General features: G+C 45.2%; 1 protein-coding gene and 1 long non-coding RNA gene across 2 annotated transcripts; one reads left to right on the forward strand and one right to left on the reverse strand.

Annotated features, from left to right (window-relative positions):
• Positions 1 to 1,347: 1,347 nt before the first annotated feature.
• Positions 1,348 to 6,615, reverse strand: PEBP1 (phosphatidylethanolamine binding protein 1). The gene is made up of 4 exons (XM_058691660.1): positions 6,360 to 6,615; positions 4,803 to 4,912; positions 4,025 to 4,125; positions 1,348 to 2,360 (listed from the first exon to the last, which is right to left on the reverse strand). Exons 1-4 carry the CDS (start codon positions 6,492 to 6,494, stop codon positions 2,143 to 2,145), a joined length of 564 nt encoding a protein of 187 aa, XP_058547643.1. The 5' UTR covers positions 6,495 to 6,615; the 3' UTR covers positions 1,348 to 2,142.
• A 4,963-nt stretch (positions 6,616 to 11,578) lies between these two features.
• LOC131489263 (uncharacterized) lies at positions 11,579 to 17,839 on the forward strand. The gene is made up of 2 exons (XR_009250450.1): positions 11,579 to 11,757; positions 16,896 to 17,839. It is a non-coding gene; the product is annotated as an uncharacterized LOC131489263 (long non-coding RNA).
• Positions 17,840 to 21,309: the final 3,470 nt, after the last annotated feature.

The following is a 21,309-nucleotide window of genomic DNA, read 5'->3' on the forward strand; positions in this document are numbered from 1 at the left end:
AAGCGCAGAGACTGCTGCGGGGCTCGAACCTACGAACCGTGAGATCATGACCTGAGCCGAAACCAAGAGTTGGACACTTAATCGACTGAGCCACCCAGGTGCCCGTTTGCAATTTAAAAATTGAATTTTAAAACCCTGAAGTTAGAAAATAATTACCCTCTTCCTTCCCCCACCCCTCCAGAGAGGACACAAAGCAGCGTTTCCAAGTTTTTTCAGAGAAGGAACTGCAGCAAAAGGTGGGGGCAAGACCCAGCCTCGCTTAGCACATGCCAGGCCCAATCACGACCCCTTCTCCATCACAAACCAGGTCAGTGATGTGGACCTTCAAATATCTCCTTTCCTTTCTTTTTGGTACATTAAGTGGTGTCCAAGTACAGGTGACCCTTGAACAAATGGGTTTCAAAACTGCGTGGGTCCACTTACGTGTGGACTTTTTTCAAGATGGTATGGTACCGTAAATCTATTTTCTCTTCCTTATAATTTTCTTAAGGACATTCTTTTCTCTAGCTTCGTTCATTGTAAGAATATGGTATATAGTGCATAGAAGACACAAAATGTGTTAAGCAATTATTTATGTTATTGGTAAGGCTTCCAGTCAACAGCGGACTATTAATAGTTAAGGTTATGGAAACTGAAAAGTTATACACAGATTTTTAACGCACGGGGCGGGGAGGGGTGCCGCAAACCCTGAAGTTGTTCAAGGGTCAACTGTAACCTCCCCCCAACCCACCCTCCCACCTTTTGGGTACAGATTCCGTATGGATCACAAGTCAGAACAGTGAGAGGTGTTTTTTGGTCTATTGTTCCTGTGCCCAACAATACCAAGGGAGAAGGTGTGCCACTGGTTTCACTCAGGTGGAGAGAAGCCTTTTTGAAAAACAAAGGTACTTTTTGGGCAAGAGTTGGCCTAAAGCTTTGTGATTTATTTTTTTAAAAACCCTCAAGTTGGAATGGTTACTTTTTTTTTTTTTTAATGTTTATTTATTTTTGAGAGGAAGAGACAGTGTGAGCAGGGGAGGGGCAGAGAGAGGGGGAAGACACAGAATCCGAAGCAGGCTCCAGGCTCTGAGCTGTCAGCACAGAGCCCGATGTGGGGCTCGAACTCACAAACCGTGAGATCATGACCTGAGCCAAAGTTCGACACTTAACCAACTGAGCCACCCAGGAGCCCATGCCCATGGAATGGTTACTTCTGCTGTCTGATGGCACATATACAAGCGTGGATTCTCTGTATGGTCCCTGAATCAAGTCCCGGTCATCAATGCTGGTCAGGGAAAGGGGCTGTCTCTTGACTTCCCACATTTATGAAACCCCATACCCAAAAGGGCAAAATATCTAGAGACCTGATTCATCCACACAATGTTTTTACTTTTATTCAACTATAAGCAAACAGCATAATTAACACAATAGTCCGCAACCCCAGATCGGCTTTTCTTACACAGACGAAGAGTGACCAGTTCAACAGGTAGACAACTTAGGGATTTTTGACAAACTCACTCAGCCCTGTAGTTCATCTAAATGGCAGTGCCTTAACCGCAAAGCAACTCTCCCTATTGCTTTTTCCAATACTGCTATTTCAAGGAGGCAGAGCAGGACACTTACTCCTAGTAAATAGTCTGAGATGTTGGGGGTTAGTGGACACACCAGCCTCTGGCTTTCTTGGTGAGAGACATGGCCGTGGAAACATGACCCAGAAGTGCCATCATGCACAATTCCAGACTCAGCTCACAAAGGCAGAGGCAACGAATCTTTTTTTTTTTTTTTTTTTTTTTAACCTCCCTTCAAGAGTCTTTGATGCTCTGCTCTATTACTAGAAGACCTGGTCTTTTTACCTGAATTTTTTCTTTCTTAAATTCTGGGTTGCTACTCTCATATTAACAATGTGATGACCCCATCCTGGTACCAATATATCCATCACAAAGGAGTTAGGAGTTCACATTTGATCAAAACATAAACTGGGATGGGACTCTCTGAAATTATAAAAGGACAGGCAGAAGGAAAAGTCACTCTAAACCACTATCTGATTGCTCAGGCCTCACCTATGAGGATGGGACACGGGAAAGCAGAGAAATCTACATGCAACACTCAACTTGAGAACACTGCTCCAGACCTCCAGGATGCTTTCTGTCTCCTAGCATTTCCCTACTTCCCAGACAGCTGCTCATAGAGTTTGGGCACATAGTCATCCCATTCAGCTTGGTAACATGTACCGGCCACCGGGGGCCCAAGCTCGTACTTTTTGCGGAAAGATGCCACTTTGAATTTGCCACGGTTGTCTCCAGATCGGTTGCTGAGAATGGGCTCGTCACACTTCAGCGGCCCGTTCTGCTCGTAAACCAGCCAGACGTAGCGGTGAAGGCCTGGAGGGAACATGCATACACAGCTAGGCATCAAGGATGGAGAGGTCACCCATGTTCATGTTCAACGTGCCAAGTGGGAGGGACCCAGCCACCCCACTGACAAGAGGGACACTGAGGACCCACAGAGGTAGGAGTCAGGACACTCACCTGCTGAAAACCCACTGCAATTGGCATGAAGTCCACAGCTGGCAGCAGGGCCTGGGCCTGGCCCTTGCTCACCCCTCCTACCACCTCTGCCCCCCATTCATCTCATTCTGGGCTCCCAGCCCATCTCCACTGGGACCCGACTGCAAGTCATCTTCCACCACCCCCATCTGAACACCCACTTCACTTCTGCCGTAGTAACACTCCTCGAAGAGTCTTACTTTTCAGTTTAGTCTCCTCACTAGAAAGACAGCTCCATAAAGCTATGCTGTTTGTCTAGTTGACCGTCTTCACTGCAGGACCTACCCTAGTGCCTGGTAAAACTCACTGCAACCAGCTAAGTAGCAAAGATGCTGAAAAACAACTTGTGTTCAAAGGTGCTTACGGGGTCACCTTCATCTGTCAGTCAATATTCATGGACTAAAACAACTATGGTCTAGGCATTTTTTGCTATGCATGTTGTACTTTACTAAAAGAATATTTTTTAAAAAGCAAAAGGGAAAAAAAAGTCAGTCACTGAAGCTTTTTTTGCTAATGAGAACACAGCTCCTACTCAAGAGAATTGCTTTATTCTCCAGTGTGTACTTCCCATAATTAAACTGCCTAATTATATAACTGCCCTAGAGAACTTAATCGATCCCTGGAAAAGATGTACCTTTACTTGCCTCTTACGAATACATGAGAGGGCCTGAAGCCATCTGAAGCTTCAGGGTCTACAGATAAAGCATGAGCCTATGGCCAACTGTTCTTGTCGGGAACCTTCCTGTACCTCTTCAGACTAACACGGCTGGACAGTGTTTCCAACCACCTGACTTCCTTATTCCAGCAAATGAAAGCACCCTGTAATGCACAACAGGTGTAACATCTGACTTGGGGAAGTTTCAGTATAGTATTCTCCCTCTCTTTGTAACACAGCACATGTAATCTGTAACATAACACCACACAACATGTGTGTGTATCTTTAGTATACTTCTTGCTTCCAAGTCTTTTCAAGAGGATACCACCCTACACTTGCAACAGAAAGGAGCTATAAAGAGATAAAGAAGCCAGTTCTTTATAACGAATTTGGAAACTATGATAACTTCTGAGGTCTTCCATGGGAACTGGTGAAGGCTGAATGTAGAACTCAGATGGGTTAACTGTGTTCCATCCACGTGCAGTGGCATGGCACTGCCACCCCCCCACCGCCCACCCCCGGAAACTGTTCCAAGCTTTCTGCAACACTGCTTCCTCGGGATGCTTTCACTGACTTCACTGCATATGATGGCCTAGTGGCTGAGAGGCAATCATTAACAGAGGTGCCATCTGACCAGAACCCAAGGTTCTAGCCAGCTGACATCACTGCAGGTCTCAATGTCTCTGGCAGGCAACTGCCTTGGAGGTTGAACTGCACTGCCTGAAAGCCCCACTAGGCTAAGGAATCTCTGAGAACCAAACTAAAACTTGCAGCCCTTTGGGCCACTCCTAATGTGCACCCACTACCCCCGCCTGCCTCACCCCCCAAAGCAGCTTTTACTGACCTGTGCCCTTGGGAGGCCCAGAGCCGACGTAATCAGAGAGGACTGTGCCGCTGCTAATGTCGTTGCCCTTCATGTTGACCACCAGAAAATGGTGCCATTCCCTATAATGAGGAACACAGGACAGTCAACACACAGGAAATTAGTACGCTCACTGCACAGTCAGCAAGTGTGCATGAAGCACAGGCTCTGGGCCAGGATGCAGCGATGACACAGACAGTCCTGCTTTCTTGGCCAGCACAAACCTCACCACTCTGCAGAAGAGAGGGCCCAATACCTCCCTCTGAGATTTTCTAGGCAGTATCTGCAAACACTTTCTGGAAAGGGCCAGACAGTAAATGTTTTAGGCTTTGCCGTTCATACTGTCTCTGTCACTATCCAATTCTGTGGCGATAGTGTGAAAGCTGCCATTAACAAGACATAAATAAGTTATTGTGGCCGTGTCCCAACAAAACTTAATATATGAACACTGAAATTTGAATTTCTTGTAGCTTTCACATGCTACAAAGCATTATTCTTTCAATTTCAATCACTTAAAAATGTAAAAACCATTCTTGGCTCATGGGGCTATACAAAAATAGGTATCAGACAGATGTGGCTCTGGGCTAGTTTCTAGACTGCTGCACTAGGGACTGAGAGGTAGGAAATGCACACTCTGGCTTAAGCATGGGTGTGGACATCCCAAACTGGGTCTATTCTCCTGGCACAGCATGCCAGAAAGCACTAGGTCATATTTGGATGACCTGGTGTTCCTGGTGTTCCCCGTCTTTCCCCAACTTGCCTGTATTTGGGGTCCTTCCTGCTGGGAGCATCTGGATCTGTCATGACCAAGGTGTAGAGTTTACCTGGATCAAGGCCATCCCATGCAATACTGGTGGGCCGGTTTTTAACCTGTAGGAAGGAAGCAGTGTGGAGTTAAAAAGTCGGAAATGCAGGGGCGCCTGGGTGGCGCAGTCGGTTAAGCGTCCGACTTCAGCCAGGTCACGATCTCGCGGTCCGTGAGTTCGAGCCCCGCGTCAGGCTCTGGGCTGATGGCTCGGAGCCTGGAGCCTGTTTCCGATTCTGTGTCTCCCTCTCTCTCTGCCCCTCCCCCGTTCATGCTCTGTCTCTCTCTGTCCCAAAAATAAATTAAAAACGTTGAAAAAAAAAAATTAAAAAAAAAAAAAAAAGTCGGAAATGCAGAAGCCAACACTCTTTGATTTCAGGTTCCTCAAAGGTAACACACAGTAGATTATTAATAAAAGCTAAAGTTTATTGACTCTGCTGAGAGCCAGGAGCTTACTAATATACATTATTTATTTTAGTCCCAACCACACTACAGGGCTGTTACCCTAGCATGTTATTAACAGAAAGAGGTGGGGTCCGAATTTAAACCCTGCCGCTGACTGAGTCCTCTAAACTGCAACCTCACATGGTCTGGAATTACAGGTCCTCTAGATTTTGTGACCAGGAGCTTAGCTGGGGCTTGCTAAAGTGCAATCTGAATTAACTGGACACTTAAAAGTGCACAGAAAATGAGAAAGTCCAGGTGGCCCAACTGCATAGTGAGTCTGGGAAAACGTGGGCTGCAGAGAGGCACTTTATTTAAAACAATAAGCTCTGTAAACATCCAACACAGTACGCTGTCAAAACAGTTTATTCACACCATTGCCCCGGAGCTTCATGACCGATAACTAGCAAGTGTCTGGCACTCGTTTCTCCGCTTGCAGCAGCCAGGGCCTGGTCTGGTCTCAGGCCGGGGCGTTGGAGGCCAAACGGTAGAACACTGCAGGCTGTTGCCCTCGAGCATTCCAGCTGCAGAACGAACTTAGAACTTACCTTCGGGTGGCTTCTTGCTATTGCCCGCTAAGACAAACGGAGGAATCCGGGGGCGATACCGGTCACCGGTTACATAATGCGTCACATGGCCTTGGGTGGGGCCTCTGCCACCCAAACTGTGGCCTAAAATTCTGGGACCCGAGGGGAGGCTCTGGGGCAGCCGGGGCGACCTCGGCCATCACTTCCCGGGCACCGCCCCCTCCCCGCCCCTGCCCCCAAGGCCCAAGCCTTGGGCCTAGACCCAAGTTTCTGGGCAGTTTCTGGGCCTAGACCCCGGCCAACGCCACGAAGTAAGTCCCTGCAAAGTAGATCACTTTCTCCTGCAGGCGGAGCCCCGCCCGCCACGTGCTGCGTTCCTGGTGCCCGCAGGTTCTGCAGGCCTGCAGCGTGGGCACCGCGACCCCCCTTCCCTCTGAGGATCCGGCGCACAGAGGCCGGAACATCCTTCCCATCTCCGCCGGGTCCCCTCCCCGGAGGCCTCCAGGCCTGGAGCAGAGACACGCCCGCCGCCCTCGGGTACCTGGGTGGGCGTCAGCACTTTGCCCAGCTCGTCGACCTCCGCCCCCGTGTATTTGACCTGCAGCGGATGCTGCGGCCGCTCGTCCACTTCCTGCAGGCTCAGAGGCCCGGACCACTTGCTGAGGTCAACCGGCATCGCTAAGCCGAGGTGGGCAGACAGCAGAGAAGAGTCGCGGGAGGTAAGGGCACAGGCCTGCAACAGCAACTCCCAGCAGTCGGCGAGCTGGCGGGAGGAGGCGCGGGACCAGCAGCCGTGGAGACGCATGCGCCGGAGCCACAGCTTTGCCCTTCCCCTATCCTCCAATCACAGGCGAGGCCCGGCCTACTCTGCTCTCTAATTGGTCAAAACCGGTAGCACGGGGCGTCTCGCGGTCCCAGGTCAATGCAGTAGGTTTTGCCTTTCTTTTTGCACTGAGGGTAGTTGCTAACCCGCTGCGGTAGCAGATTTCCAAGTTGCTGTGCCTCGATTTGCAAGACTGTTGTATCAAGAAATGCAATTAAACTAGCTTATATATATATATTTATATATATATATATATAAATATATATATATATAAAAAAATATATATATATATTTATATATATGTGTGTGTATATATATATGTATATATATATATATATTTTTTTTTTTACCATTTTGCATGATTCTTGCTCTATTTTTTAAATACAGAAATGATAAGGCCTTGCTTCTTTTCCCACTTATTACAGCAAACCTGGTTGCCCTCACCGCCCTGTACTTTTTGCCCATGCTCACGTTTTGGTGACTGCCAAGTGAGAGGGCCTGAGATCGAACTAATGTGCATTTTTCTAAACGGACAAATATATTTTCACATGTATTTGATTCCCCTGTACCCACTTGGTGCAAACAAGATTCCTGGGAAGTGATTTTCTTTTTTAACTTTTTAAACCATAGTGATTCCTGTGTTGCTGACAATGGGCTCTGCCTCTGCCAGAACTGCTTTCATGGTGGCCACCAAATGCTTTCTTTTTACTAAATATAATGGGCGCTATTTAACAGTCCTTAACCAATTTGACCTTAGGACAGTTTTTTGACATTGATTACCACCTCTCTCCTCGCCCCCAGGTAATTAAAAATTGTCTGTTGTTTTCTTAATGGTAAGAATACAAGTTTCTTGACTTTGTTTTTTGACATTGATTACCACCTCTCTCCTCGCCCCCAGGTAATTAAAAATTGTCTGTTGTTTTCTTAATGGTAAGAATACAAGTTTCATTGTAGAAAATTCGGAGGAAAAAAAAAACTAATGAATTAAATTAAAATCATTTCTATTACACTACATGGATATAAACATCAGTTAACAATAATTTCGTTCTGTTTATTCATTAATATAAAAATTGCATTAACCTCCAACATTATGGAATATATCAAAAAGGTATCAAAGTAGATATCAAAAATATCAAATCAAAAATAAATCATTATTTAATAGCTTATTCTGTTCTAGATGCACCATAATTTATTCAACAATCCTCTTGATGTTGGACATTTATATTTTTTGTTGTTTTTTCCTTTACAAACATCAAGGAAATGAACATCTTTATACACATATATTAATGAGGGGCGCCTGGGTGGCTTAGTTGGTTAAGCGTGGAACTTCGGCTCAGATCATGATCTCGCTGCTCGTGAGTTTGAGCCCCACATCGGTCTCTGTGCTGACAGCTCAGAGCCTGGAACCTGCTTTGGCTTCTGTGTACCCCTCTCTCTCTCTGCCCCTCCCCTGCTCAAACTCTGTGTGGCTCTCAAAAATAAACATTAAGAAAAAAAAACTTGGTAGGTAGTTTCAGGAAAATTTTATTAGGGATGTACTAGGCCAAAGAGTACTCCAATGAGGACTGTCATTTACTGACGGTTAGCACTACCCTATGCCAGGCCCTAACTGAAGGGAGGCCTTGAAACTCAGTCTCATTACATCATCACACCAACCCAATGTGGAAGGCACTGCTGTTACCCCGTTCCATAGATAAATAAACTGAGGCTTGGAAAGGTGTAAGCCTGCCTGGCTACAAAAGCCAGACGCAAAGCCCTTAGGCACACCCTAGCTGGGAATGCAAGGGCAAGGGGGGCGGGGGGGTTGTAGAGGTGAGGCAGTCACGATCTGGCCTCCAGAAAGCTTCCTCTAGGAAAGGTGTCACCACGAAGAGCCCACTTGGCAACCATGAGAATGTGCCTCTTAGATCTGACTGCTAGGAGAGAATTTGGGTCCCAGCTGCTATGCTCTCTCTGCTTTTAAGCCAAGGCTGTGCTTTGGCAGACTTCCCCCACTAGCAATGACTGAGCTCTGCAGAGATACTATAGCAGAGCCTGGAGACGGGCTCCTCTGTAGTCAGGATGGACTTGCCTGCTTTCTTTGAAACTGCACCTCAGGTAGACGCTTCCTGCACAGGTCAGACAGCTCTCCCAGCCTCTTCACTCCCTCCCACTTATTTGCACAGCCATTTCCCCTAGTAAATTTTTTGCACAGCTTCTCAGATGACCAAGAGTGACACTCCCAAGTTTAAAAGACAGTATGAGGACAACCTGAAGTGGAAGTGAGCTTGGAGTGTTAGGTCTTGGAACAGTGGGCAGATGGATTTTGCTGGAATAGGGCATTTGGGTAGGGGCAGGTGGATGGCATAGCAATAAGGCTGAATAAGGCTGAAGAGACACAAAAAGGCATATCCTTTTATTTTTTAACCTAGGAAAAGTTTAAAATTTTCTTCAGTACACAAATACCCAGCCACATAGCATAATCTAAGAGCATGGGTATAGGAAACAGAATGAGTTCATATTCCAAATCACTCACCCAATACCTATGAAACCTTGGGCATGTGTGACAGGCAGAAAAATGGCCTGTCAAAGATGTCCACATCCTAACCTCAGAATCTGTGAATATTGCATGGCAAAGCGGAATTATGGTTGCAAATGGAATTAAGGTTGCTAATCAGATGCCCTTAAAATCAGGAGATTATCCTGGATTATCTGGGTGGGCCCAAGGTAATTTCAAAGGTCCTTAAATCGGAGGAGGAAGGCAGGATTGTCAAAACCAGAGTGATGCCATGTGAGAAAGACTCAACCAGCCATTGCTGGCCTTGAAGATGGAGGAAGGGACCATGAGACAAAGAGTGCCGGTAGCCTCTAGAAGCTAGAGAAGACAAGGAGACAGATTCTCCCCTAGAGCCTCCAGAGTGTACATAGCTGTGCTGACACTTTTGATTTTTAGCTCGGTGAGACTTCAGACTTCTAGCATCCAGAACTATAAGATAATACATCTGTGTTGTCTTAAGCCACTAAGTTTGTGGTCATTTGGTACAGTAGCAACAGGAAACTTATACAGCACGTGACTTATCCTCACGAGGCCTTAGTTTCTCCCTCTCTAAACTGGGTTTACCAACACCCCTGAAATGATCATTGTGAGGATTCCATGCAACTCATCTGATGTGCTTCACACACAGCCTGGCACCTCCAAGTAGGAAGCTATTACTTTATTGGACATTCATTGCATAAAACTCATATATAAAAATAAGCAAACATAAAATTAATTAGTTAAGTAACGTCCTTTAGTAATCCTACCACCCAAGTCAATGAACATGTTGGTGTATTTCCTTCCAGACTTCTTTCTATGCATATAAATGTGAATATGCATATATGAAAATATGATTTCAATATGACATACATGCTGTTGTGTAATTTGCCTCTCTTTGGCTTTCTCCGGTCATGTCTATAAATAAATACAGCCACACTTTTTTTAACCTGGCTTTTTATTATCTTATTTTATTTTATTTTATTTTATTTTACTTTATTTTTTGAGAAAGACAGAGAGCATAAGTGAGCAAGGGGCAGAGAGAGAGAGAGAGAGAGAGACAGACAGACAGACAGACAGACAAGTGAGGCTCACCCAGGGCTTTAGTGGGGCTCGAGCTCACCTGATGTGGGACTTGAACTCATGAACTCTGAGATCATGACCTGAGCTGAAGTCAGATGCTTAACAACTGAGCCACTCAGGTGCCCAGCAACATTTTCTTTAATGTTTATTTTATTTTTTAATTTTTTAAGTTTATTTAGTTTTGAGAGAGAGACAGAGAGAGCTAATGGGAAGGGGCAGAGAGAGAGAGAGAGAAAGAGAGAATCCCAAGCAGGCCCCTCACTGCCAGCATACAGCCTAATTTGGGGCTTGAACTCACAAACCAAGCAGAAACCAAGAGTCGGATGCTCAGCCAACTGAACTACCCAGGCGCCCCAAATGTTAATTTTTGAGAGAGAGAGAGAGAGAGAGCACCAGCAGGGTAGAGGCAGGAAGAGAAGGAGACAGAGGATCCAAGGCAGGCTTTGTGCTGACAGCAGAGTCCGATGTAGGGACTGGGACTCACAAACTGTAAGATCATGACCTGAGCCAAAGTCAGAGACTTAACCGACTGAGCCACCCAGGTGCCCCTACAGCAACATTTTTAATAGCTGCAAGATTCCATTGTATGGATCGTCACTTGTTTATAAACACAAACCCCCGCCTTTGGAAACATGGAAGGCATTCTCACTATTATGCTCTAGAAACATCTCTGCAATACTTACCCTTTTGCATGAGGCCCTTATTGGGTTGGTTGTTTTCTCTTGAGGATAAAAAAATCCTAAAAGTGGGTCAAAGAAAATTTACATTTTAAGTTTGAGATACTATGTTCCAGATTGGATTGGGCCTCTGTGGTCAATTTTTAAGTGAAAAGGGTACCTAACACTTTTATTACCCTGTCATTTATTTCAAATGTTTCAACCTCCACGAAGTTCTATATTCATGCTTTTAACAATATATGCAGAGTATGTGATCCACATAAGAATATATACATAATTCTGCATTAGCCCTCTTTTAATATTTTATTTTGAACATTTCCTGATGTTAAATACATTTCCAAAAATGTTTTCTTTAAAATGGCTGGGGCGCCTGGGTGGCTCAGTTGGTTAAGCGGCCGACTTCGGCTCAGGTCACGATCTCACAGTTCGTGAGTTCGAGCCCCGCGTCGGGCTCTGTGCTGACAGCTCAGAGCCTGGAGCCTGTTTCGGATTCTGTGTCTCCCTCTCTCTGACCCTCCCCCGTTCATGCTCTGTCTCTCTCTGTCTCAAAAATAAACGTTAAAAAAACTTTTTTAATAAAATAAAATAAAATAAAATGGCTAACACAATGGGGTCATGAATTACTTAATCATGCAATCATGGCTTTTCATTTTCTCCCTTGTCAGACAACTGAGGAAAGTGGAAGTTCAGAAATTTCAGGGACTTGCTGAAGGCTGACAACCAGCTGAGAAGAAAGCCACTTGGTCTGTGCTGAGTGGTCTGCAGAGTCCAAAGCAGGTCTGGGCAGAGAGGCAGTTCTGCCAGCCAGAGCGGAAGGAGCCAAGCACTCCTGCAAATGTCCACAGTAAGTGTTTGTTTTCACCCAGAAACCAAGAAGTGCCCCAGAAATCCAGGTTAAAACCCCAGCCCTGGAGAAGTACGGAGGCTCCTGGCATACAGCAGAGGTGCTCAATATTTACTGATTACTCACAGCACTGTTCACGTATTAAAGGAAGTGGGGAAAGCAATTTTTAAAAAGGAAGAAAAGAAAAACAAATGTTATATTTATTGACACACATCTGTGTGTGTGTATGTGTGTGCGTCTGTGTGTGTGTGTCTGTGTGTGTGTGTGTCTGTGTATGTGTGTGTGTGTCTAGGCAGGGAGTTTCCGTAGGTGCTGTCCTTGGGTAGCCTCAAATGAATGAGTCTGAGAAACCGCAGGTTGTTTTTGTTTGTTGAGTGAGGGGAGGAAATTCACTGATGTGGTTATTTGGTGGAGTGGCTTCATTCCAGTTTACTCATTGTGCTTCTGCTAGAGAAAGAGTTTCACCAGGCAGGCCTAAGGCAAAAAAAAAAAAAAAACAAAACAAAACCCAACCCTCTGTCCTATGGCCGTGATTCAGAAACTGTTGTTGAGGCCATGCTTGATTTGGGATTGTGACATCAGAGGATCCAGGCACAGGCTGTTGGCCATGGAAGCTGGGCTGAGACATTGTTCTGGAAGTTGACCGAGATCTTGGTCTCCAGCATGCCACTTGTTAGGTTTTTTATACTGAGATTTTTGCTTTTCTGCTATGAGAATTTCAAAGCATTTTATTTTATTTTTAAAGATTTTATTTTGAAGTAATCTCTACACCCAACATGGAGCTCGAACTTAAAACCCCGAGATCAAGAGTCAAGTCGCCTGCTTTACCAACTGAGCCAGCCAGGTGTCTCAAAGCATTTTAAGATACTCTTTATGTTCACGCTGTCATCTTCTACGTAAAATATCTTTAGGAAAAAATTAGACAGAAAATTAATGTTATTTATTTTTTTTAATTTTTTTTATTTTTTAATATATGAAATTTACTGTCAAATTGGTTTCCAAGAAAATTAATTTTAAAAACGAGCAAGTCTTGGGGCTCATGGGTGGCTCAGTCAGTTAAGCATCTGACTTCAGCTCAGGTCATGATCTCACGGTTTGTGAGTTCGAGCCCCGCATCGGGCTCTCTGCTGACAGCTCGGAGCCTGGAGCCTGCTTCAGATTCTGTGTCTCCCTCTCTCTGCCCCTCCCCTGCTCATACTTTGTCTCTCTCTGTCTCAAACATAAATAAAAACATTTAAAAAAATTTTTTTTAAATAAAAAAAAGCAAGTCTATTTCCTCTAAAAATTGAAAGTAGGCTTACTATATGACCCAGCAATCCTACTTTTGAGTCTATATCCAAAAGAACTGAAAGCAGGATATTGAAGAGATATTTTCACAGCAGCATTATTCACAGTAGCCAAGAGGTGGAAACAACCCCAAATGTGCACTCATGAATGAATGGATAAGCAAAATGTGATCTATCCCTACCTGCAATATTATTCAGCCTTTAAAAAGGAGGAAGCCTTTGGTGCCTGAGTGGCTCAGTCGGTTGAGCATCTAAGTTCAGCTCAGGTCATGATCTCATGGTTTATGAGTTCAAGCCCTGCGTAGGGCTCTGTGCTGACAGCTCAGAGCCTGGAGCCTGCTTCACATTCTGTGTCTCCCTCTCTCTTTGCCCCTCCCCTGATCAAGCTCGGTCTCTCTTTCTCAAAAATAAATAAACATTTAAAAAAATTTTTTTAAGTTAAAAAAAAAGAAGGAAACCCTGTCACAAGCTATAACATGGATGATCTCAAGGACATCATGCCAAATGAAATAAGTCAGTCTCAAAAGGACAACTATTGTATGATGCCATTTACATGAAGTATCTAAAGTAGTCAAATTCCTAGAGACAGGAAGTAGAATGGTGCTGCCAGGGCCAGAGGAGGGGGCAGGGGAGAGAATGAGGAAAGTTCTAGAGATGGATGATGGCAATGGTTACCCAACAGTGCAAATGTATTTAATGCCACATAGCTGTGCTTAAAAACGGTTAAGATGGTGAATTTTATGTGATGTGTGTTTTACCACAATTAAGCATAAAAAAAATAAGATAAAATAAGAACCAAGCAAATTCTGGATATACACACAATGGAATATTACTCAGCCCATAAAAAGGAGTGAAGCACCCATACTTTGCTACAATGTAGATGAACCTTGAAAACATTATGCTCAGGGCATTGGGTGTGTGTCAGTCGGTTAAGCATCCAACTCTCGATTTCAACTCAGGTCATGATCTCGTGGTTTGTGAGATCAAGCCCTGTGTCAGGCTCTGTGCTGACAGCACGGACCTTGCTTAGGATTCTCTCTCTCCTTCTCTCTGCCTCTCTCAAAATAAATAAAAAACATTATTTAAAAAAAAAATCTTTGAAAACATTATGCTAAGTGAAAGAAGCCACACACCAAACAAAGGCCATATATTTTATGATTCCATTTGTACGAAACACCCAGAATAGGTAGACACAGAATGCAGACTGGTGGTCACCAGGAGTGCAAGGAGGAATGACTGAGGAGCAACTGTTTAATGGGCATGGGGCTTTATTTTGAGAGGATGAAAAATGTTCTGGAACTAGACAGAGGTGGTAGTTGCACACTGAGTGCCACCGCTTTGTTGACTCTAAAATGGTAAATTTTAGGTTATGTGAAGCTCACTTCAATTAAAAAAAAGAAAAAAAGAAAGAGCAAGTTCTAGAAGTCACCTGCAAACATGTTGGTAGGCTCAGAGGATGTTAGCAGGATCCGTCCACAAACAACACACGCTTTTAGAGACTGGGAGGCAGAAACGGACAGGTTAGCAGGTGTAGACACTAGTGTTGTTTTTCCTAGCATTCATTTCTCTTTCAAGAACTACTAACAGCCCACTCCTCTGTCACTCTCATTGCTTACGGTTTAGGTGGCAGGCATGGGGATGGTCATGTGACCAGAGACTGGCCAATCAAAGCATTGCATCCCTCTCCTCTAGCCATTGGTTCTGGGATGCACAGGTGACCAAGCCAAGCCAATGAGACTCTATTTGGGAACCTTAGGTAGGACCACCGGGAAGAAGGAATCTCTCTTCCAGCCAGTGCTGCCAAGGAGAGAGGATGTCAGCCTGGGGCTGCAGGGGATCATCTTGTCCCCAAGACAAAAGAGGCTGCTTGAGAATGAGCCAACACAGAGGAAGGTAGCTCCTAGAGAGAGAGAGAGAGAGACATCATGACATGATGACATTGACACTGTTTGACCTCTGGATGGCACGAAGCCTGAAGCAAGAACTACCTTTGGACTTTGCAGATACGTGAGCCAGCAAATTCCATGTTGGATCTGTGCCTGTTTAAATTGGATGTTGTTCATTTGCAACAGAAAGAGTCCTTAGTTAATGCAGATAATCTCCTTGTTAAAAAGGAGCCAGAAATAGAAACCAGTTCTCCCAAATCATGCTAAAACTCAGTGAAGCCTCATTCATTCAGGTTTTAGTGCTATCAAATTAGTGATTGTTCGGGGCGCCTGGGTGGCGCAGTCGGTTAAGCGTCCGACTTCAGCCAGGTCACGATCTCGCGGTCTGTGAGTTCGAGCCCCGCGTCAGGCTCTGGGCTGATGGCTCGGAGCCTGGAGCCTGTTTCCAATTCTGTGTGTCTCCCTCTCTCTCTGCCCCTTCCCCGTTCATGCTCTGTCTCTCTCTGTCCCAAAAATAAATAAAAAACGTTGAAAAAAAAAAAATTAAAAAAAAAAAAATTAGTGATTGTTCAAACTGGAATCTCGACCATCTTCATGAAAAACAGCTTGCTTTGTGTCTTTGTGCCTACCATGCCCACAGCTCCTAGGAAGCCCCAGGAATCCGACCCAACCCACCTGACCACCAGTCCACAAACTTGTCAAACAAATCACCTATGGAACAGACTTGCTCCACAGGATGACCTGGACCAATCAGATTTGACCTCTTGAATCTGCACTGGTATAGAAGGAGAAACAGGCAGGTGTAAATGGCAGGAGCTAATGCAGAAAGAAGCTGTACAGGGGGTGTAAAGGGGCCATTGAGAGTCTTGCACAGGCTGAAAATCAGAGGCAGCAGGGAGTTTGGGTAAAAACATACAGAGAATAGAGGAGAAATGGCTCATCACCAGTGCAAAAACAACAGATTCACAGAGAGAAAGAGGCACCTGGAGAGACAGAGACCTCTGAGCTCCAAAACTGACCTACTCCACAACAGGGCTCCAGGTGGGTGCCAGACCACCAGCATCCCTTCAGCAAACACTTTGTCCTTGACGTGACCTCAGCACATCTCTATCCCAAGACACCCAAAGAATCTGGCCAACTTATTTTTATGTTAATCAGGAAAACATAAAACTGAAAAGTCTTTTCAAGTCTCAAGACTCAAGCGACTAAAACTGGAATCAAGTGCAAACTGGAATCTTTAGGGGCGCCTGGGTGGCTCAGTTGGTTAAGCGTCAGACGCGGCTCAGGTCATGACCTCATAGTTGGTGAATTCGAGCCCCACATCGGGCTCTCTGCTGTCAGCACAGAGCCCACTGCAGATCCTCTGTCCCCCTCGCCAATAGGTGCTTGGCTTTGGAAGTATCTGGATCCAAGGGCTTAAGTGGTGCCATAAGTATCTGTCTCCCTCCTATTTCTCAGCTTTGTTTGCCTCTGGGCTTGTTTCAATCTCAAGTAGACTCTCCCTTTATGTTGCCAGAAAGCCATTGTGATGGCAGCTTCTTTTTTTTTTTTTTTTTTTTTTTTTTTCAACGTTTTATTTATTTTTGGGACAGAGAGAGACAGAGCATGAACGGGGGAGGGACAGAGAGAGAGGGAGACACAGAATCGGAAACAGGCTCCAGGCTCTGAGCCATCAGCCCAGAGCCCGACGCGGGGCTCGAACTCACGGACCGCGAGATCGTGACCTGGCTGAAGTCGGACGCTTAACCGACTGCGCCACCCAGGCGCCCCGTGATGGCAGCTTCTAAGAAGGCCCTGGAGATTCCCACCTTCTGGTATTCATGGCCTTGTATAGTCCCTTCCCCTTGAGTAACCCAAGCTTAACCAATAGCATACAGCAATGTTAATGGAATGGCACTTCTGTGATCAGGTTACATGAGATTGTGACTTACGGCTTGCTAGCACACTTTCTATATTGCCTTCTCAGCTTGCAGGCTTTCATGAAATAAACTGCCACGTGGAAAGGCATATGGCAAGGAACTGAAGGCAGCCTCTGGCCAACAGCCAGCGAGGAGCTGAGGTCCTCTGTCCAACAGCCCACAAGGAACTGACTCCTACCAACAACCACCGAGAGAGATTGGATGCCAATGATTCTCCAGTCAAGGCTTCTGATGAATAGGGTGTCCAGCTCCTGGTTAAAAGCCTACGTGTGACTTCTCAGGCCTGCCCAGAGGCAGTGACAAAGGCTTCACCTGGCAGGTCTCACAGGGAAAGCTGCCCTCCCCACACCAGCCCTGGTGCATGGCAGGCACACGGCAGTCTCTGAAGGGAGACGCATCAAGGACCACACCCCTCTGGCCAGTCATGCTCTTGCACATGTCTGCAGTCATTCCTAGGCCTGGTGCCTTCATTCCTAGGTCTCTTCATCTGAGTTCTTGGGCAGAGGTCCTTTTCAGATACCTGTGCCAAGACCTCCTTCTGGAGGGAGGACAGGACCTTGCAGACACTTCCTCCACCGTGAGTCAGTACCAGTAATTTTCCACCCCAGCCCTGCTCTCTCACCCTCTGCACTCCCACCTCCCAATCTCTAAGATCCATAAAACAACTGGAGCCTTTCATTCAGGTTCTTTCAACAGCAAGATGACCCCCACGTCTGTGCTGATCCCCCTGTGGCATTCCATGGGGGAAAATGCAACAGGGAGACAAGGTACTTTCGCCAGTTTCAGCCTCTTGCTTACACCATCACGCCAAGAGTAGAGGCTTGATGCTTTCATTTTTGGCCTGACACTTCAGCGCTTGACTGAGCTCCTGAAAACGAGACCCAGCCTTGTCTGACACCTTGAGACACCCTGATTCACAGTTCCCAGCTCAGTCACACCCAAGCCCCTAATCCACAGAAATTGTGAGATAATAAATGTACGTTGTTTTATTTATTCTTCTTTTTTAAATATGTATTTATTTGGGGAGGGAAGGGGCAGAGAGAGAGGGAGACGCAGAATCCGAAACAGGTTCCAGGCTCCGAGCTGTCAGCACAGAGCCTGATGCGGGGCTTGAACTCATGAACCATGAGATCATGACCTGAGCTAAAGCCAGACGGTTAACCGACTGAGCCACCCAGGCGCCCCTATGTATACTGTTGTATGCCACAAAGTTAGTGGCCATTTGTTCTGCAGGAATGGATAACCAGTAATAGCCACCAACAGCTTCAGGCTCACACTGACTCGGGTTAGCAACCCCAGCAGAAAGGAGGCTTCCATTGCTCAGCACCTCTAGCAACATCCAGGGACTGCTTCTCACCAATCCAGACAAGGTTGTGCACCCAGCCCTCATCAACTCAACTCCCACTGTGCCTGGGTTCTCACCCATCCCCATAGCTCGATCCCAATCGTGCTTTCTTAGGTTTGGGGCTGCTCTCCAAAGGAAAACAATTGTGCTGATACCAGCAAGAAGAGAAATAGAGACAAGAAAAGCAAAAGCAAGAGACGTCCTCTATGAGGAGCAAATGAGTATTGTTCACACCTGCACAGAGATTCTGGTCACCAGGTCAACAGAGCCACAGGAGGCCCTGTGTTGGCAAGTGCCTTGCATGAATACACATCTAATACTAATTACATATAATTTTGGTCACTTTAGTCGACTCCATCCCTACTTACTGACATTTTATGAGCTTACTAGAACTTTCTGCCTGCTCCAGAAATGAATACATTTATTGTCACACACGAGCCTAGAATTTATTTTGACTTCCTCAACCCATTTGAATTAGTTTTTGCTGTCTAGAGGTCCAAGGAAAGTGAACAGAGAGAATAGATAACAAAAGGGTCCTAAACCACTTCCCTGTGGTTGAGTCAAAGTCCCAGAAGGGCAAATGTCGCATGCATAGAAATGTATCTGTGTATCTATCTTTCATCGTCATCTGTTTTACCGTTAGATGAATCCAGTCAGGGACACTAGCTGCTTTGAACACTAGGGTGTTGATGACTTGGGAGTTTATTTGCACTTTTTGTGGTGGGAGGGGTTGAGTGTGAGAAATGGAAGACATTTCAGTGAAATATAGCATCTTACTTGCCTTTGTAGTGACTTGAGATATAAATTCACAGTCAAGGGGGGTGCCTGGGTGGCTCAGTCAGTTAAGCATCCAACTTTGGCTCCGGTCAGTATCTCAAGGTTCATGAGTTCAAGCCCCATGTCGGGCTCTGTGCTGACAGCTTGGAGCCTGGTGCCTGCTTCTGGTTTTGTCTCTCCCTCTCTCTGCTCCTCCCCCACTCGCACGTGCATTCTCTCGCTCTCTCTCTCAAAAATAAATAAACATTTAAAAAATTAAGTAAAAGCACAGTCATGGAATCTCATGGGCATCTGAGAACAGTGCACCGTATCTTACATAGAAGTTAGGATCCAATGTCAGTGCATAAGGCCAATAGCAGGTGGAGCTCCCCTAACCTGTTTAAATTGTAGTAAATGTACATTTGAAAAGCACATTTCTGTTTAAGTAAACTTAAATTTCTCTCTCTTTTCTAAGTGAATATAGTGGAATTCACCTAAGTTATATATGTAGATGATGTATCTCTATTGCACAGTAAACAGTACCCAAAATAGGGGCACCTGGCTGGCTCAGTCGGCAGAGCGTGTGACTTTTGATCTCGGGGGTTGTGAGTTCAAGCCCCATGATGGGTGTGGAGATTACTTAAAAATAATAACAAATCTTTAAAAACTATCGAAAATAGACTGCAGATGGGATAGGGTTGGCATATGGAACATTTCTCAGGCAAAGAAAGGTCTCTCTAGTTTCAAAACTCAGAGGGGCACCTGGGTGGCTCAGCTGGTTAAGCAGCTGACTCTTGATTTCAGCTTAGGTCATGATCTCACGGTTCGTGGGTTTGAGCCCCACATCGGGCTCTGCACTCACAGCGTGGAGCCTGCTTCAGATCCTCTGTCTCCCTCTCTTCACCTCTCCTCTGCATACTGTCTCTCAAAAATAAATAAAAAACATTAAAAAATAAAAATAAAACTCAGATATCTCAGATATTAAAAATCCAATTTAGAATCATATCAGTCACATGGGCATACTGAACTAATGCAGGCCTTCTCCTGCTTCAAACACATAGAAATAGTAAAAAATTAATTAATTAATCAATTAACAGAAAATAATTAAATTAACTGTGGTAAAAAACATATAACACCATTTTAACTGTTTCAACTGTACCGTTCAGGAGTGTTAAGTGTATTCACATTGTGGGTGCCTGGCTGGCTCAGTCAAAGGAGCATGCAGCCCTTGATCTTGGGGTTGTAAGTTCAAGACCCATGTTGGGTGTAGAGATTACTAAAAACACAAATAAATAAAAACTTTCAAAAATGTATATTCCCATTGTTCAACCAATCTCTGGAACTTTTTCATTCTTGCAGAACTAAAACTCTATACCCATTAAACACTAACTCCCGTCTCGCTCTCCCTGCAGCCCCTGGTGACCACCACCATTCTACATTCTGTTCCTGTGAGTTTGACTACTTTATTTTATTTTATTTAAAAAAATTTTTTTTAACATTTATTTATTATTGAGAGCAGAGCATGAGCATGGGAGGGGCAGAGAGAGGAGGAGACACAGAATCGGAAGCAGACTCCAGGCTTGGAGCTGTCAGCACAGAGCGCGACAGGGGGCTCGAACTCACAAACCACGAGATCATGACCTGAGCCAAAGGCAGATGTTTAACTGACTGAGCCACGCAGGCGCTCCGAGTTTGACTACTTTAGATACATCTTGGAAGTGGAAGCATACAGTATTCGTCTTTTTATGACTAGCATATTTTACTTAGCATAATGTCCTCAAGGCTCACTCATGTTGTAGCATGTGACAGAATTTCCTTCCTTTCTAAGGCTGAATACTAGTCCACTGTATGTATATACTGCATTGTTAGTGGACATTTGGGGGGGTTTCCCACCTCTTGGCTACTGTGAATAACCCTTCTATGGACATGGGTGTGCAAATATCTTCTCGAGACCATGCTTTCAATTATTGTGGATATATACCCAGAAGTAGGGTTACTGGTTCACATGGTAGTTCTACTATTTTTTTTTTAAGTAGGCTCCATGCCCAGCATGGGGCTTGAACTCATGACCCTGGGATCAAGGGTCTGATGCTCTACCAGCTGAGCCAGCCAGGATCCCCAATAGTTCTACTATTTTTAGTTGCTGGATGAACTGCCAAATTGTTTTTCATAGCAATGGCATCCTTATACAGTTCCAGCAACACTGTATGGGGGTTCCAATTTCTCCACATCATCACCACTACTTGGCTATTTTCGGTGGTGGGGGGGGAGGTTTGGAATAGCCATCCTAATGGGCGAGGTGTTACCGCATTGTGATTTTGATTTGCATTTCTCTGATGATTTGTGATGGTAAGCTTCTT

The sequence above is a fragment of the Neofelis nebulosa genome, chromosome 11 (genome assembly GCF_028018385.1).
Source record: "Neofelis nebulosa isolate mNeoNeb1 chromosome 11, mNeoNeb1.pri, whole genome shotgun sequence".
Taxonomy (NCBI): Eukaryota; Metazoa; Chordata; class Mammalia; order Carnivora; family Felidae; genus Neofelis; species Neofelis nebulosa.